Source organism: Leiobunum rupestre, chromosome 1 (assembly GCF_980474605.1).
Source record: "Leiobunum rupestre chromosome 1, qqLeiRupe1.1.hap1, whole genome shotgun sequence".
Classification (NCBI taxonomy): Eukaryota; Metazoa; Arthropoda; class Arachnida; order Opiliones; family Sclerosomatidae; genus Leiobunum; species Leiobunum rupestre.
In genome coordinates this window covers 22,773,240-22,790,977 of record NC_143384.1, presented here as the reverse complement: position 1 = coordinate 22,790,977, position 17,738 = coordinate 22,773,240, and the positions used below count along the sequence as shown (strand labels likewise).

At 36.2% G+C, this 17,738-nt stretch overlaps 1 protein-coding gene across 2 annotated transcripts in view; it reads left to right on the top strand.

Annotated features, from left to right (window-relative positions):
* MICAL-like (protein) overlaps positions 1 to 17,738 on the top strand; it is a 72,292-nt gene that overhangs the window by 53,065 nt on the left and 1,489 nt on the right. For both annotated transcript variants that reach the window (XM_090176858.1, XM_090176859.1), the window contains exons 3-10: positions 7,633 to 7,823; positions 9,468 to 9,559; positions 11,034 to 13,403; positions 13,467 to 13,587; positions 14,698 to 14,803; positions 14,869 to 14,942; positions 15,008 to 15,172; positions 16,245 to 16,500. In XM_090176858.1, the coding sequence (XP_090032984.1) occupies positions 7,633 to 7,823; positions 9,468 to 9,559; positions 11,034 to 13,403; positions 13,467 to 13,587; positions 14,698 to 14,803; positions 14,869 to 14,942; positions 15,008 to 15,172; positions 16,245 to 16,500 (3,375 nt within the window). The remainder of the gene's footprint in view (positions 1 to 7,632; positions 7,824 to 9,467; positions 9,560 to 11,033; positions 13,404 to 13,466; positions 13,588 to 14,697; positions 14,804 to 14,868; positions 14,943 to 15,007; positions 15,173 to 16,244; positions 16,501 to 17,738) is intronic.

Sequence of the window (17,738 nt, the reverse complement as noted above, 5' to 3'; positions counted from 1 at the left end):
TATATTATATATATTATATTGTTATATGGTTATATTATAATATATTATATTGTTATATGGTTATATTATAATATATTATATTGTTATATGGTTATATTATAATATATTATATTGTTATATGGTTATATTATAATATATTATATTGTTATATGGTTATATTATAATATATTATATTGTTATATGGTTATATTATAATATATTATATTGTTATATGGTTATATTATAATATATTATATTGTTATATGGTTATATTATAATATATTATATTGTTATATGGTTATATTATTAATTAAATTATATTGTTATATGGTTATATTATAATATATTATATTGTTATATGGTTATATTATTAATTAAATTATAATATTATTAATTTATTATTATATAAATAATATTTAGCGTACTTGTTCGCCTAGAAATTTCGTTTTTGGTTTAAAAGCAGTTCTTAATGTCTCTTAATGTTTTAAGATTTACAAGCGCGTAATTTTAGCGTAGTAAAATAGATTGCTAAAACATTTTTACAAGATCTACTCTAAGGGGGTATTTTGCGAGAGATTTAGCACAGGGCTACATCACGTGTTCGTATACACCTTGAATCATCTAGCGATTTATCGTTGCTAAAAATATGTGGTAAATCCCTAACCGTCTGGGGTGTGTGCTTAGACGTACAGGTTCGCGTTGTGTAAGCAAACTCTGAACCTCCTGTTGTTTTATTACGTACAACGGCGATATCGCGGAGAAATCTTAAAATTTTACGAGCCTCTATTGGGTTCGTTCTCGGAAAGCCGGATTTGAACTTGACGAAAAGCGTCGTCTGCTACTTCTCGTGTCAGGGGATTTTACTGGTTTTAATTTTGGGAAGTCTCGCGTTTTTTCTTCCTCGAGGGTGGGGGGCTGTTTTTATTATGTTGGGACTAGTTTATTTTCGACTCCCTCTGGTAGCTTGTGGTGGTTTATTTTGGTCGCTCTCGCCGTGAAATATTCGGGGACGCGGAGATCGGTAATTCGGTGTTTTGCGTACAGCGCGAAACCCGGTTTGGCTTGTTGGTTTGTTTCCTAGCTTGCTTTTTTTTGGTTGGACCGTAGTTACGCGATTTTAAAGTGTTTGGATGTTTTTATGGCGTTGATTTATGTTTTATAACCTTAATCCGAGGTTTTTAGACCCTTCAAATGCCTTTTAGGTCGTGGTGTTATTTGGATCCCCTAAAGCGCCTTATAGTTCGTAGAAATAGCTTTTAGTTCGAAGATAGTTTGAATTCCTAAATCTCTCGTAGATCGTAGATTATTTGAATTCTGAAACGTTGTTTAGTTCGTAGAGAACTAGGGTTCTGAAACGCCTTTTAGTTCGTAGATACTTGGGATTCTGAAACGCCTTTTAGTTCGTAGATACTTGGGATTCTGAAACGCCTTTTAGTTCGTAGATACTTGGGATTCTGAAACGCCTTATTTTAAGTTTATAATTTAGATTTGAAACGCCTTTTAGTTCGTAGATAATTGGGATTCTAAAACAGCTTATTTTAAGTAGATAATTTAGATTCTGAAACGCCTTTTAGTTCGTAGATACTTGGGATTCTGAAACGCCTTTTAGTTCGTAGATACTTGGGATTCTGAAACGCCTTTTAGTTCGTAGATACTTGGGATTCTGAAACGCCTTTTAGTTCGTAGATAATTGGGATTCTGAAACGCCTTTTAGTTCGTAGATAATTGGGATTCTGAAACGCCTTTTAGTTCGTAGATACTTGGGATTCTGAAACGCCTTTTAGTTCGTAGATACTTGGGATTCTGAAACGCCTTTTAGTTCGTAGATACTTGGGATTCTGAAACGCCTTTTAGTTCGTAGATACTTGGGATTCTGAAACGCCTTTTAGTTCGTAGATACTTGGGATTCTGAAACGCCTTTTAGTTCGTAGATACTTGGGATTCTGAAACGCCTTTTAGTTCGTAGATAATTGGGATTCTGAAACGCCTTTTAGTTCGTAGATAATTGGGATTCTGAAACGCCTTTTAGTTCGTAGATACTTGGGATTCTGAAACGCCTTTTAGTTCGTAGATACTTGGGATTCTGAAACGCCTTTTAGTTCGTAGATACTTGGGATTCTGAAACGCCTTTTAGTTCGTAGATACTTGGGATTCTGAAACGCCTTTTTGTTAGTAGATACTTGGGATTCTGAAACGCCTTTTTGTTCGTAGATACTTGGGATTCTGAAACGCCTTTTAGTTCGTAGATACTTGGGATTCTGAAACGCCTTATTTTAAGTTTATAATTTAGATTTGAAACGCCTTTTAGTTCGTAGATAATTGGGATTCTAAAACGCCTTTTAGTTCGTAGATACTTGGGATTCTGAAACGCCTTTTAGTTCGTAGATACTTGGGATTCTGAAACGCCTTTTAGTTCGTAGATACTTGGGATTCTGAAACGCCTTTTAGTTCGTAGATACTTGGGATTCTGAAACGCCTTTTAGTTCGTAGATACTTGGGATTCTGAAACGCCTTTTAGTTCGTAGATACTTGGGATTCTGAAACGCCTTTTAGTTCGTAGATACTTGGGATTCTGAAACGCCTTTTAGTTCGTAGATACTTGGGATTCTGAAACGCCTTTTAGTTCGTAGATACTTGGGATTCTGAAACGCCTTTTAGTTCGTAGATAATTGGGATTCTGAAACGCCTTTTAGTTCGTAGATAATTGGGATTCTGAAACGCCTTAATTTAAGTTTATAATTTAGATTCTGAAACGCCTTTTAGTTCGTAGATACTTGGGATTCTGAAACGCCTTTTAGTTCGTAGATACTTGGGATTCTGAAACGCCTTTTAGTTCGTAGATACTTGGGATTCTGAAACGCCTTTTAGTTCGTAGATACTTGGGATTCTGAAACGCCTTTTAGTTCGTAGATACTTGGGATTCTGAAACGCCTTTTAGTTCGTAGATAATTGGGATTCTGAAACGCCTTTTAGTTCGTAGATAATTGGGATTCTGAAACGCCTTAATTTAAGTTTATAATTTAGATTCTGAAACGCCTTTTAGTTCGTAGATACTTGGGATTCTGAAACGCCTTTTAGTTCGTAGATACTTGGGATTCTGAAACGCCTTTTAGTTCGTAGATACTTGGGATTCTGAAACGCCTTTTAGTTCGTAGATACTTGGGATTCTGAAACGCCTTTTAGTTCGTAGATACTTGGGATTCTGAAACGCCTTTTAGTTCGTAGATACTTGGGATTCTGAAACGCCTTTTAGTTCGTAGATACTTGGGATTCTGAAACGCCTTTTAGTTCGTAGATACTTGGGATTCTGAAACGCCTTTTAGTTCGTAGATACTTGGGATTCTGAAACGCCTTTTAGTTCGTAGATACTTGGGATTCTGAAACGCCTTTTAGTTCGTAGATACTTGGGATTCTGAAACGCCTTTTAGTTCGTAGATACTTGGGATTCTGAAACGCCTTTTAGTTCGTAGATACTTGGGATTCTGAAACGCCTTTTAGTTCGTAGATACTTGGGATTCTGAAACGCCTTTTAGTTCGTAGATACTTGGGTTTCTGAAACGCCTTTTAGTTCGTAGATAATTGGGATTCTGAAACGCCTTTTAGTTCGTAGATAATTGGGATTCTGAAACGCCTTTTAGTTCGTAGATAATTGGGATTCTGAAACGCCTTAATTTAAGTTTATAATTTAGATTCTGAAACGCCTTTTAGTTCGTAGATAATTGGGATTCTAAAACAGCTTATTTTAAGTAGATAATTTAGATTCTGAAACGCCTTTTAGTTCGTAGATACTTGGGATTCTGAAACGCCTTTTAGTTCGTAGATACTTGGGATTTTGAAACGCCTTATTTTAAGTTCATAATTTAGATTATGAAACGCCTTTTAGTTCGTAGGTAATTGGGATTCTAAGACTCCTTATTTAAAATAGATAATTTAGATTCTGAAACGCCTTTTAGTTCGTAATGAATTGAGATTCTGAATCGCCTTTTAGTTCGTAGATAATTTCTATTTTAAAACGCCTTATAAAGAATAGGGAGCTAACAGTTCTACGTCACACGACGTCCCCCATGCTTTTTCCTATTGCCAAAAAAATTCTACCCAACATGGCGGTCACAGCCAAAGCTACGGAGTATTAGTTCCTTATTGAAACTCCGAAAAAGCCTTTTGAGTCCTCTTTTGGATTCCGTATCAGTTAGATAATTTCTAAATTGAAACGCGTGTGAGTATAGAATTTGATCTCCGAAACCCCGTACAAAAAAATAAGATCCTTTAAATTCTATAGGTGAAATAATAGAAATTTGAACCTTTTTCATTTTATCAGAAAAATATCCGAGAATTTGATGTCCGATAAAACTATTTTTACTTTTAAGGTGGAAGACTACTGTGGCCATTGTCTACTTTCGCACTATTTCAAGCTGAACTCTTTTAATTTTGTATTTTAACTTATAAAATTAATATTTATGTGCAGAACAGCCTCTTGTTTAGTGATTAAAATAATTTTGACAATTTTAAATTTAAAAGTAATTAAGTTATTACGTTTTAATTCGGACCCCCGGAGCTAAACAAGTTGGGCAAGAGCCCAAACTACCCTTTAGTTAAGACCTTTTATCTCGTTAACTATTAATATTAGAATTATCAAAATTAATTTAAGCAATAGCGGAAAATTCAGCTTAATAAGAAAAATAAAATTTAATTATGTAATTGTTAAAACAGAAACGTTCCGCTTGAACGAAAAAGAGGCTTTTACTGTATTCCTCCCCCTTAACTCTAAAAATACCGGTTGCTACGTTACATTGGTATTGAAATAATCTCCCTTTTAAAATAAAATAAAAAATCTTCACTTTCTCGAATCTGGAAATTACGTAAATCTTAAGCCATTTTTATTAGATCGGAAAATGTCCGATATACATACCAAAGCATGCGGATTTTTGACATTGAAAACTTGGCGATCTCGTCTATGTGGTATGGCATTTTTGCCTCCCCCCTTAGAGTACTTTAATCCACCAACTGGTTTTCAAACAAAAATATGACCTTAAAAACACCGAATTTTCCCTCGACTTTTAGGACCAGCCCAAAAGATCATTTGGGTCCGACCGCCGAAAAAGAACAATTGTAGTTGCCTAATAATAGGCCTTTAGAGAAGACAACAAAATTGTTAGCGTAATAATTTGTAAACTGTTTTTAATGATTTTTTGAAAACTCCGCGGATAAATACGCCCGTTTCTCTTAGCGGGAATAAATTCCTTAATTACAACAAGACAATACTGTAAATACAGTAAACATTACGAGAGAAAATAATTCTAAGAATTCATTTGTTTATACTGTCGACAAAATGACTACGTTCCCAATCAAAAAATCTAATCTAACTCAAATTTTCGTACCAGAGCCAAAAAAATATCGATCTCGGAAAATATTATCGCATGCCAGAAAACTGGCGGTAGATTTACAATTGTGTGGGAAATAGTGACGTTAACCTTGTGAAATCAAATTTTTTAATAACACTTAAGTCAGACCGATTGAAAACTTATGTTTAAAAGTCGCAGTTTTAACGGGTTTTTAGTCAATTAAAAAAATTGTAAATATCGTACGTCCCAAAAATTATTTCGAAATTATCGATGTGTAAGATAGTTATCGTACGTCTGGCAACGCTGCTTCGATCTGACTAGCGTTACCAGTTCGTGAAACTCCAATTATCGTACCAGAGCCAAACAATTATATATTTCAGAAATAAATTATCGTACGCCTAAAAACTGGAGGAATTTTTTAATTTTGTGTAAAATACTGACGTTAAACTTGTGAAATCAAATTTTTAAATGACATTTAAAGTTCAACGGATTGAAAACTTATGTTTGAATGTCGCATTTTATTAGCAAATTTAAAAATTATCGTCCATTATAATGCGCGCAAGCTGAATTATTGAAAAATGCGTACTATTTAGTACGCCATGGAAAATATCGAAATTATCAACGTGTACAATAATTATCGCACGTCTGGCAACGCTGCAAGATCACGGCGGTAACGCGTTTTCCTCCCCCTCTCGCGACCATGATGGCCGCTTATCGCCCCGAAATAGTAATTCCCCGCCAGTATAAACACATCCATTCTTGGCAATTTCACGCATCCCCCAAAGGGTTTTCTCTCTGCGACGAAAATTAATTAACTGCTTATTTTAGATCATAATTCGCCTGTTCGTTTATATTCTCCCTCTAATTATGTAGAAATTATATACTCTGCGACGAAATATTTTTATCTCCAAAATGGCCCCTAGCTTCTGTTTCGATTTGCATTATTATTATTATAAGGAGGAAAAAATGTTTTCGTAACCGTAGCTTCGCAGTACGAAATCTTGATTCCAGAGGTGACGCTCCTCTTCAAATAGGGTTCTGTTATTTCGTTCCTTGTGTGCCGCCTTTTCCCATGTTTATAAATAGCAGGATTAATTCGATTATTCCGACTACGCGTACCCGAGTTTGCCCTTTATGATAATTTCGCAACCGTTTTCATCACTCGCGTTTGGCTGGCTTTCATTTCGTACGTTCACGTAGCAACAGTGCCCAAAATATTTAAATATCCCTGTTTTTATTATTATTATGAGTTTATATTCGGGTATGGGTAATTGGACTTGTACCGTAGTATATTTAGTTAAAATTATTGGTTTACGAAAGACTTCAAAATATCAAAATACTTAAATCTCCCAGTTTTTATTATTATTATGAGTTTATATTCGGGTATGGGTAATTGGACTTGTACCGTAGTATATTTGGTTAAAATTATTGGTTTACGAAAGACTCGAAAATTTAAAAATATCAAAAAGTGTCAAAATACTTAAATCTCCCAGGTTTTATCATTATTATGAGTTCATATCCGGGTATGAGTTATAGGACTTGTACCGTAGTATGGTTGAAATTATCGGTTTACGAAAGACTCGAAAATAATGTCTTGTAATTATGGCTTTAGTTTAGTTATTTGTTTTGTACCTTATTATACGTAGTTTAGTTATTGGTTTACAGGGACGTGAGAGTAATGGGAAATGACTCTAATGGTTTTTTTATGATTATGAGTTTAGAATCGGGTAGGGGTTGTTGGACTTGTACCGTAGTATATAAGTTCAAATTATTGGTTTACGAAAGGTGAAAATAGTATCAATATCAAAGTGTGTCCCCCACCCGTTCAAATCAATTTTTATAATTATGGGTTTAGTTTAGTTATGGGTTGTTTTGTATGTTATTGTATGTAGCTTAATTATTGGTTAACGGAATATTCTAAAATAGTAATAATAAGTGATGTTAATAACGAACAACTGCGACCAATTAAGATACCGGAAAAATAAACATTTCGAGGAAGCCTTTTTATGTTCAATTTTAACGCTTTTATTTATAGATGGCGCTAATCTAAACTCTTTGGCTCTGTTTTATGTAAAAACTATAAACAAAAGTTCAACTCATTAAACGTTTACTATAACAAGAATCGCCAAAAAAAATTCCACCCTTTTAGTTAATTTTAAAGAAATCACCGGTTCAGCCTGGTGGCGCCATCTAGTAAGACTCAGCGTAATTAAAATCGAACCTTCAATGGCGGTTTCCTTTTTTATACGCGTATAGTAGCTGCCATAATAAGGAAAGTGGTAATGATGATATGTATGTGTAATGTTTGCAGCGATTTCGACTCTTTAACCAAAGAGAACATCCTGCTGAACAACCGGCTGGCGTTCACGGTAGCCGAACAGTCACTAGGAATCCCCGCTTTGCTGGACGAAGAGGACATGGTCCGCTATTCGGAGCCCGATAAACTAAGTATCGCCACCTACGTCTCGCAGTACTACCAGTTCTTCGAAGGCAGAAATAGAGGTATATATCACCGAACCCACACCAGGAGTCCATGACGCGGAGTACGCGAGTTCGGTACCGCCGCTGTTTACCGCTTTCGTCCAGGGGGTAGTCACTTGGGAAATTTTTTGTACCTCGAATTATTGAATCTTTTAAAACATTCGGTGATTCCAAACCATTTTTAGTTTTTTCAGGAAATTTAAAAATGGGCCTAAAAAGTCAAGGAATTTTAAGAATTTGTAAAAAGTCAAGGAATTCAATTTTATTTTTGCACTTTTTTTAAGGTAATTTTACTCTAGACCTCTGGCAAATTCTGTGATTATTATTTAGTTCCTTGAAAGTTTCGCTAATTTTTTTAACGGTGCAATAACTTTTGTACTGTAATATAAGTTAATAGCTCTTTTTATAAAATAACCTTGGCCATCTTGTTGAAATGTTGCCTCCCCGCTTCAGCTGTGGATCCGTTTTCTCTCCCACTAAAGAGTTTCTGAACTCATTCTTAGGCTTTGGCTGAACTATTCCAGGGCAACATTTCAACAAGTTGGGCAAGCGTAAAGACATTTTATAAAATCAACTATTTAAATTTATTAACTTCTGATAAAATTGAAATATAAAGTTTAAAATTTTCTAATTGGTCAGGAAATGAATCCGAAAATATTGTGACAACCGGTTAGTGTATTCCAATGGTCAAACATCGATTCGTCGCTAATTAATCATTTTATTGTTTGTGATTTCCCATGATTACTATTTGTACAGCTTATTACTGAAGTGACTAATCCCCTTGGGTAGCTCTTTTTAGTATCGCTCTTAATAATATTGTTCCGTCACAAGTATGTCAGATGCGTTAGCAGATTTTCGCAGTCACGATGTAAAAATTATCGAAGTATGCGCCATTCGGTGGTCACTTTGTGAACTACACAGTCGAAATGGAATCTAAGCGCAATTGAAATGGTTGAATTTGGCAATTAATGAAAAATTAAATTCTTACTAACTGCAGCTACACTTATTACAGGGTTCGTACAGAAACTGGATATCCTGGAAAACCTGGATAAGTCAGGGATCTGTAAAATGGAGGAAAAATATCAGGGATTTAAATAATTTTGTAGAAAGTCGGGGATAAGTCGGGGATTTTAGTTAGACAACCAAACCACATATTAACAAATAATTTTTGACCTAAAATAATAAAAAAAATGTCCAAAAATATAACCAAAAAGGTCAGGAATATTGGCAAAAATTGGTCAGGGATAACCTGGAAAAGTCAGGGATTTTAGATCAGAAATTTTCGTACGAACCCTGTATTACAGTTAAAGGGAATATAACCTCAGATATTTGGTCTGGAACGCCAAAGTTTGCCGTTCTTGCCTTTGACTTTAAAAATGTTTGGCGCCACTGTAGAGGGAAATTAGAAAAAATTAAGGGGTCTTCCATAAAGGTTGTTTTGCAGGTTATATTCCCTTTAATTGTCGCGCCTGAAACCGGAAGTGACGAAATAATGTTTAATTTTGAAATCAAAATTATTTGAAAATCTCTATATTACCTATGACAAGAGGTGAAAAAATAGTGGGTCAGAGTACCGATGGAAAACCAGCTTGTTTACTCCGCGGGTCATGACTTCCCGCTAAGAAACGCAAAGGGTTCTATATATCCCTCTCTAAAACCACGCAGGTTCAGCGTCGAACAACCTTCACACAAGTAAACTTTCAATGAAACGACCTTTCAACGATCGAGCTTTCGCACCGCCATCCCTTCCTGCAAAGGTAATTTCGGGTTCCGAAAACATACAATATACAGGACTCCGATAATTTGATTCCTCAAAAGGTTTTTGAATGACTATTGTTCCGCTATCTAACAATTCTTTTCTACCTGTCATTAGGAGGAAAAGTCTATAATTATTTTAATCATATCTTTTTAATAACTTTTTGTTTCTAACTTTTCGGGGAGGCGTTCGTTCCAATCTTCCTTTCTTCTCCTAAGGCCTAATCTACAATTAAAATCTTTGATTCTTAATACCAGATTACAACAATAAAAACGCTAATTGTTCAGTTGCATGTTAGATTTAAATTTTTATTTCATTTTTGTATCATTACAGGACTAAAAACGTCAATTTTTATTCAAATTTTAACAAAAAATTCACACGCTAAAAAGAACTGAATATTGGTTTCGTTGATATTCAGTATTTTTCTCAAGTCAAAAGATTTTTTTAAATAATCGTGCTTTATGGAAAAAATACGCATAAAAACAAAGTGAAAAAACAATTGGAAAAAAAAACGAAACTTTCAACTAGTTGAATTTGCTTTTGTGCATATACGTTGTTTATGTAGTGTTTTTGTATTTTTTATCATCCTTATATATATACATGTACATTTTGTATGCATTTGGAAGAAAAAACATTTTTTATATATTAAGCGAATTAAAAAGAATATTTCATTCTTTATCAACTTGTTTTCTGAACACCTTAGGCTTATTTTGATTGGGATTTCCGACGTCATCGTACCCGTAAAAGTGGTCTACGATGTTACAGTATTAGGGGTATCACCTTTTGACGTCATAGTATCTATGAAGTAATCTTTTGATACCATGACGACAATTTTTCTGTCCTCCTGCCTTCCAGCAGTGATTGACATCTTTTTAAAATTAAGTGGATTATATACTTTTCAGACGAGGCCTATTTAAAATAAGGTTTTGGACTCCGTTTAGTAAACCGCAGTTAGATTTTTAAACTGAAATATTTATGAATAAATGAATTTTCCACGCCCAAGAATTACAATTATATCTCAACCATCCATCATTAGGGAATTAAAAGGGTTTTTAAACCATTTAAATATGAACATTATGAAGGTAATAATATAGTAATCAGAAACACATTAAGGCCTATAAATAATTGATATACTATAGAGTACAGCTAGTTTCTTTAACAATAAGAGGAAGGGATAAGCCTAATTAGTGTAACCAGAAATTTAATCGGGCGTTCAATCAATACGCGTACATTTCCTAATGAAATTGAAAACACTTAATAAAACAAACGTCATTGTTTGAACAGTTGTCAAGGCGTATTAATTAGGCTCGGAATAAAAACTGACGCGTTACGAAAACATCTGCACAACGTATATGCAAAATTGACAAAAGTACAAAGTGTCCCAGATTTGAGTTCCAACGAAACTATATTCGGAACTTCAGAGTGTGTTTTAGCGTACTTGTATGGATCTAAAGCGGCGTTTGTTTTTACCCCAGATTGCAGGTGTCGCCCCGAGAGGGTTTTTCAAAGACGAGAAGTGCTCCGCTTGCGGCAACAGAGTCTACATTCTGGAACGTTTAATGGTGGACTCCAAGCTGTATCATCGAACTTGTTTTACGTGCAATAAGTGTCAGACTCTTTTGCGTCCTGGCGCGTACGCGGCCAGCGATAGCGAAGGCAAGTTCGAATGCATCGAATGTCCTTCCGAAGAGAACGTATCCACTCCGGATTCAGAACCTCCAGATGTCCTTGCTACCAGCGCCACTATAGCGCTTGATGAAGACAGTGGGACCTTCGACACTGATACGGAGTCCCAAAGCGGCGCCAGCGAATTGAAACTATCCAACTCTTTCATCAGTGCTAGGAAGAAATTCTTCGAACACAGCTTGGAAGACGACAAGATGGATGTCGCGCGAACCGAAGAAGAGTCGATGAAATTGTCCATCGACGAAGGTTTAGTTTTAAAGGAAGCTTCTGAGACTACAACTGAGATAGTTATTACGGAAGCTAAGACTGATAGGGAAATTTTTGATAAATTAGGGGATAAAAAGGAAGATATTTCTGATGAAGATGGCGAAGTTGGCCGTGTTTACAGCAGTCGTCTTAGTGTAGATATTAAAATTAACGAAGATATTAAGGATTCTAATTCTAGTGATAAAGCGGAGGACTTAGAAACGCCGGTGAATAAAATTTCCTTCGATTATCCGGAGTGCAAAACGGAAATCAGCAGCCCCGAAGCCCCAAAAAGTGAAATATCCGAAGATGCCGAAGCGAAACCGCCCGAACTGCCCTTTAGCGAATTACCGCCCGAACTGCCCTTTAGCGAATTACCGCCCGAACTGCCCTCTAGCGAAGTACCGCCCGAACTGCCCTCTAGCGAAGTACCGCCCGAACTGCCCTCTAGCGAAGTACCGCCGGACGCAAAAACTCAAAATAACGAATCGGTTCCCGAAGAACCTCCTCAAAAAACTCCTAGGAAAATGAAACGGTTATCCGTGGACGTGTCCTCTTGGCAACTCTCCGGGACCGATACCAGTGCCTTACCCTCAGCAACATCCGCGACGCCAACGAGTCCTACCCTAAGCCTGCCCGTCATCTCCTCCGTCACGCCAGTCTCGCCTTTGCGGAAAGGTAGGTCGGGTGGTCTACAAGCAACGTCGAACTCGCCCAGGTCGAGCTTGCCGCCTACAGAGCTTACCTCCCCGGATAAGAGGCCCGATTCTTTGGAATTGAAAGGAACGTATCAAAGCCCCTTGTCGGGGACTTCTAAGTGGAAATCCCACGAAACGCAACGCGGCATCGAAGTCAAAACGAATCAAGAGTCGCCTACCAAACCCAAGGTTCCCGAAAAACCAGATTTTCTCCCCGCCAAATTGACCACGAATGTGCCAACGACCCAAGCAGAGAATAAGGAGAATTTGCCAAAAGAAGACAATCCTACTAAAGACTCGAATCCTTTCGGCGAGGACTTATCGTCCCCGGAAGTCGCCGAACCTCCGAAAGAAGTGAAGGTGGTAGTCAAGGTCAAACCAGCCCGTCCTCCGAAACCGGTAATCAAAGAATCCAAAAGGCAAGTAGTCCCTCTAAAACCTCCTGTCGCGCCAGAAATCGAATATCCCGATGATCTCAACCCATTCGACGACGAAGAAGTAGCCGAAGAGAATAAGGACGAATATCCGGATGATTTGAACCCGTTCGACGACGAGGAAGACGAACCCACAACTCCAGTCAACGACAAAACGGACCCGACTCCTAGTTTTCAATCGACGTCCAGCCTGTCTCTCTCCAAAACTGAAGCTTATGACTCGAAGTTGAATCCGTTCGGGGACAGCGACGACGACGATTCCATAGATACTCAAAGTTTGTCCAGGGACAGTCGTTTCTCCATGGACCTGTCGCACCAATCGCTACCGACCACGCCGAGGTCATCCTCGAGACGAACCGGGACAATGGGAAGGCATAAGAAGCGACCCGCCCCTTTGCCGCCGTCTTTGCAAGTGGGCGGTCGCGATGGACATCATTCCGATTTAAATATCAGTTTTAAAGGATCTCCGAGTCCCAGTCGAAATTTCTCGCGAGGGTCTCTGCCTGGGTCACCTAGGTCTTCGAAGAAGGCCGCGCCTAGACCACCATTACTTCCTCCACCCTTGGCGTCCACGCCTAAGAAATCCGATATTCAAGAAGATTCGAGTCAAGTTAGTCAGGATTTAAGCGGGAAAGCGATGAAGGAACAGAATAATAAAACTATGAAGGAATTGGTGGACTCGGCGCCGGATAAAATCGAAGATGACCCAAATAATACCTTCGGGTATTGGAAGAAGAAGAAGCGACCCGCGCCATCAGTACCCATACCACCAAGAAGACAAGTACATTTTGCATTATTCTCTAGGAAATTTTATATCATTTTAATTATGGCTGTTCTTTTACAGATTAAAATGATTCCCGTAAAAGAAATACAGTCAGAACTAATGGAAATCGAGGACAAACAACGAGATTTGGAAAGTCAAGGACGCGACTTGGAAACTATGATCCGTGATTTCAACCAGGGCGGTATGTTTTCTATCGCGTTCACAGCCGATTTACAAATTGCTTACAGGGAAATAAACATTTAGAACAAAGCCCTTTTAGAGGCTCGATTTTAATTCTTTCATTTATACTAGATGGCGCCAATTTAAAATATTTGTTGGAAAGGGAGTAAATACTCATTGAATTGGGAATATTACTGCTAGGATTACAATGACGATTTCGGTTGCCATGGTTACGCGGGACCTGTTCTGATAAGACTACGAAATTAATCTTTACAATTAGGTGGTAGCGCCATCTATATTTTGTAAAGTTACAGGGCTAAAAATAAATAATTATTAGCTAACTCACCGTAACTTGAGTTAAAAAGGATCGTGTTGACAAAATAAAATTATTTTTAAACAACTTCAAAGGTTTGTTTGTTACGAGAAATGATACATTTCAATTTCGCATCAGATTCGCGAAAAAATTCAATTGCAATATAGTAGCCACCACTAGAGACAGATGCCGCCACGGTAGAACGATAAAGTAAATAAAGTCTCCTTATGGAACGAAATTGGTTCCGCGCCAGCCAAATTTAGTTGTACCTCTATTTATTCCCAACTCGATGTAAATACTAATGTAAAAAAACTAAAAACTTTAAACCAGTGGCCAAAAATTCACCATCAAAAAAATAAATTAGAAAATTAAATATTTCTGCAGTCTTTAGATAATTTAAATGTGTACTTTTCAGACTGTTGGTGCCATCTAGTAAGACTTGGGGCATTTAAAAATCGGCCTCTAATGGCGTTACCCCTGTAAAAGCTAGGAGCAACAAACACAAGGAGAACGCACTCTAACGAAGGGTTGTGTAGGAATTTCATTGGACGAGCGTCACGAACCTTAACGCTGAACGTTTTACGGGCGGGGGGGGAAGACAATTTCCATATTTTCCCCTTCCGACGCCAGCAGGCGCTAAAGCGTCTAGCCAATGAAAAACGTACACAAGAAAATCCACGACTTTTGACGGGTTGCGTTCTCCTTGTGTGGGGTGTTGTGTTTGTTGCTCCTAGGTAAAAGGATCTTCTGAATAGACTAATGTGCATCGGTTTAATGAGATATATTATTTAAATTTGATTTTTCCCTTGATTTATTTAGATGAAGAGGAAGCATCAGTTGACGAAGAAGAACTGATACTGCAACTTTTTGAGCTGGTTAATCAAAAAAATATTTTGTTCCGAAGGCAGGCTGAACTCATGTATATGTAAGTACACTGTTACCATCTTTAAACCTACCATTTTCTAATTCATTTGTGTTCTCTTTGTTTAGCAAACGTTCACAAAGCCTCGAGCAAGAACAGGCCGATATCGAGTACAAATATCGTTTAGTTGCGTCCAAACCAGGTTTTTTAACAAAGATGCACTTTACATATTATGGAATAAGTCTTAAAAATTTAATTTTTGCACAGATAAATTAAAAACGGAGGAAGAGAAGCAGAAAGAAGAGCATTTGCTGCAGCGTTTGATCGAGATTGTGGAACTGCGAAACGAAATTGTCGAAAGTATGGATATGGATCGTCAGCGAGTTCAAGATGAGGATATGAGCATTCAAGAACAAATGGCGCAAAGACAAGGTACGAATAAGGCTTTGAAATACTTCGCTATAACACTATCTTTTTATGTACCTATCTCTGCTGCATAATTAATTCCAACCAGGTCGTCGCAAATATAGACTGTTCCTGACATTCGCGCTCCCAAGGGGGGGGCAAAACGAAATAAAAAAAATTTCATTAAAAGTCTTGAAATTTTCTCAACTTAGTTCTTTAGATCAATCCGGGCCCCCTCCATAAAAAAAAATCATGGGTGCACCACTGGTTCCTGATTGGGGAAAAGGAGTATATAATGGGAAATATCAATGTCTTGCGACAATGTCAAATAATTTCTAGGGAAACTATTGGAATTTTTAATGCAACAATCCTGGTAAATTAAAATAGACTATGATGCGCCATCAATTAAATCTTAATTTTTAATAAAATTATTTATAGATAAATTATGTAATAATAAAAATATCTAGCTAGATATATTCATGTTATAAATGATTAAGAATACAAAATCATTACATTGATACCATAATTTGTAATTTCTTAGAAGGATGGCGCAGTATGATTATGGCGAACGAGTTGCGCAAAAACTTACTTATTTTTGAGGATCCTTGGCTTTTGGCTTAAGTTATTCTATCGAGTTGTCCCCAGCGCCATCGAGATATTTTATGGCGCCAAGTTTCAAAATATTATGACGCATGGGGGCATAGGATTTTCAAATTTGGCGCCAATTCATAAATAGTTTCAGTAGTAGGTAAAGATTTTAGATTTTTAGTATTTCAACTTTGCTTAGGATCTGCTTAAAAAGCATATTTGACTAAAATCTGGAATTAAAGTTCAAAATCGTATGCCCAATGCTTCACAATTCGTAATTATTTATAATAGAAGGTAATTAATCTGGTTTTAAATAATTAAACAGCTCCCAAATTTTTTTACTAAGGCTTAAAGGCTTATTTTACAAAATTCTTGAATTAAAGTTTATAATTGTATTCCACATGCGTCACAATTCGTTATTATAATAGAAGGTAAAGAAACTCATTTTAATTAAATAATACTTAATTTTTAGACAAAATCTTAAAGGCCTATTTGACTAAATTTTTTGAAGGTCAACTCCAAGAACGACTCTCTCCCGATTCAACGTCAGTCTCAGAGCCAATTGTGGAAGATGACAAGGCCAAGAAAGAGAAAAAGAAACACAAACTAAAGTTTATTAAACGCGACAAAAGCAAAGATATTAAAGACAAAGATAAGGATGCAAAGGATAAAAAGGAAGCTAAAACCAAGGCCAAAGAGGATGCTAAAACCAAGGCTAAAGAAGATGAAACTTTGTGGAAATTTGCCAAGAAAGATAAGAAAAAAACGTGAGAACTAATGTAGTTTAGACTTAATTAAATTAGGTAAAGGACCCTTTAATTTTTTTCTAGAATATTTAAACTAGTAATATATTCGGTACTTTGAAAGGTTGTGAGTACGTAACTTGCATATAAGTATCTATCTTGGGCTTTGCTACAGGTCTTAACTAATTTGTGGGTTAAAATTTCCTTGAGAATAGTACTTAAGCTTTACTTGTGCAATTTTGAATTAAGTTAACTATTTTAAGGCGCACAAATATTTAATTTTCCTAATCTCAAAGTATTTTAAGTAGTTTGTCGCTTTTGGGGGTCATTATAATTTTAATAATTTTAACTGAAATAATTGTGCCTCGATCCGCCTTTTTTTGTTTTGGGCTTAATATGGTTCGCCTAAATTTTAATTTTTTTAAAGATAAATACGTGATGATTATGAATGTTGAAAAAGTTTTTAAAGTATTTTATAACCATTCAAATTTTATCGAGGTTTTAACAATTTGATTTTGAAGGAACGCTTTAATTTTTTTGTTCAAAGGTGTTCTCAATGATGTGATTTTTACCAAATATAAAATGCAACACAAGGCTTAGTAATGTTGTTTTCTCTAAGGAACTCTACAGTGCTGCCATAACATTTTAATTTTATTTCCTGCTTAATTGCAGCTATTTTATTGCTGTATTTAGACCATTGACTTGGGAATAGTACCGCTAGCATTAAATAGGCGCGTTCGGGAGTCGTGATTTCGCAAAACTATTCTGAAATTTCGGGTCCGTGCACTCAGCTGTTAATTCTATCATTATACAGTGGCGCCATCTATCATTTTCAAAGTCTTAACATATCAGTTTAAAATTCCCGCTGACGCAAAAAAAATTGATAGTTCTCAATTTTGAAAAATTTGTTTTGGGGGAGGCAGATTGAAACTGTAATTTAGTGGTACTATTCCAAATTCAATGGTTTAGACCAATATTTTCCTAATACTCCCTTTATTTTACTCTGAACTAAGCCTTGTTTCGTGTATTGGAAAGATAATCATATCATAACTCGGTTGAAAAGATAATCGGAAGTTTATTTAATTAATTTAAAGCCTAGTCTGTAATTTTAGTTTGTGATTATTAGTTATCGAGCTTATTAACATGCCATTATAGCTCCAAAATATATATGCAAATATTTTTTTAAACATTTTTTTGAGTCAAAGGTTTTCCAAACATTTGGGGCATTCATAAGATTTTTTTTAACAATCAAAATTTATTCA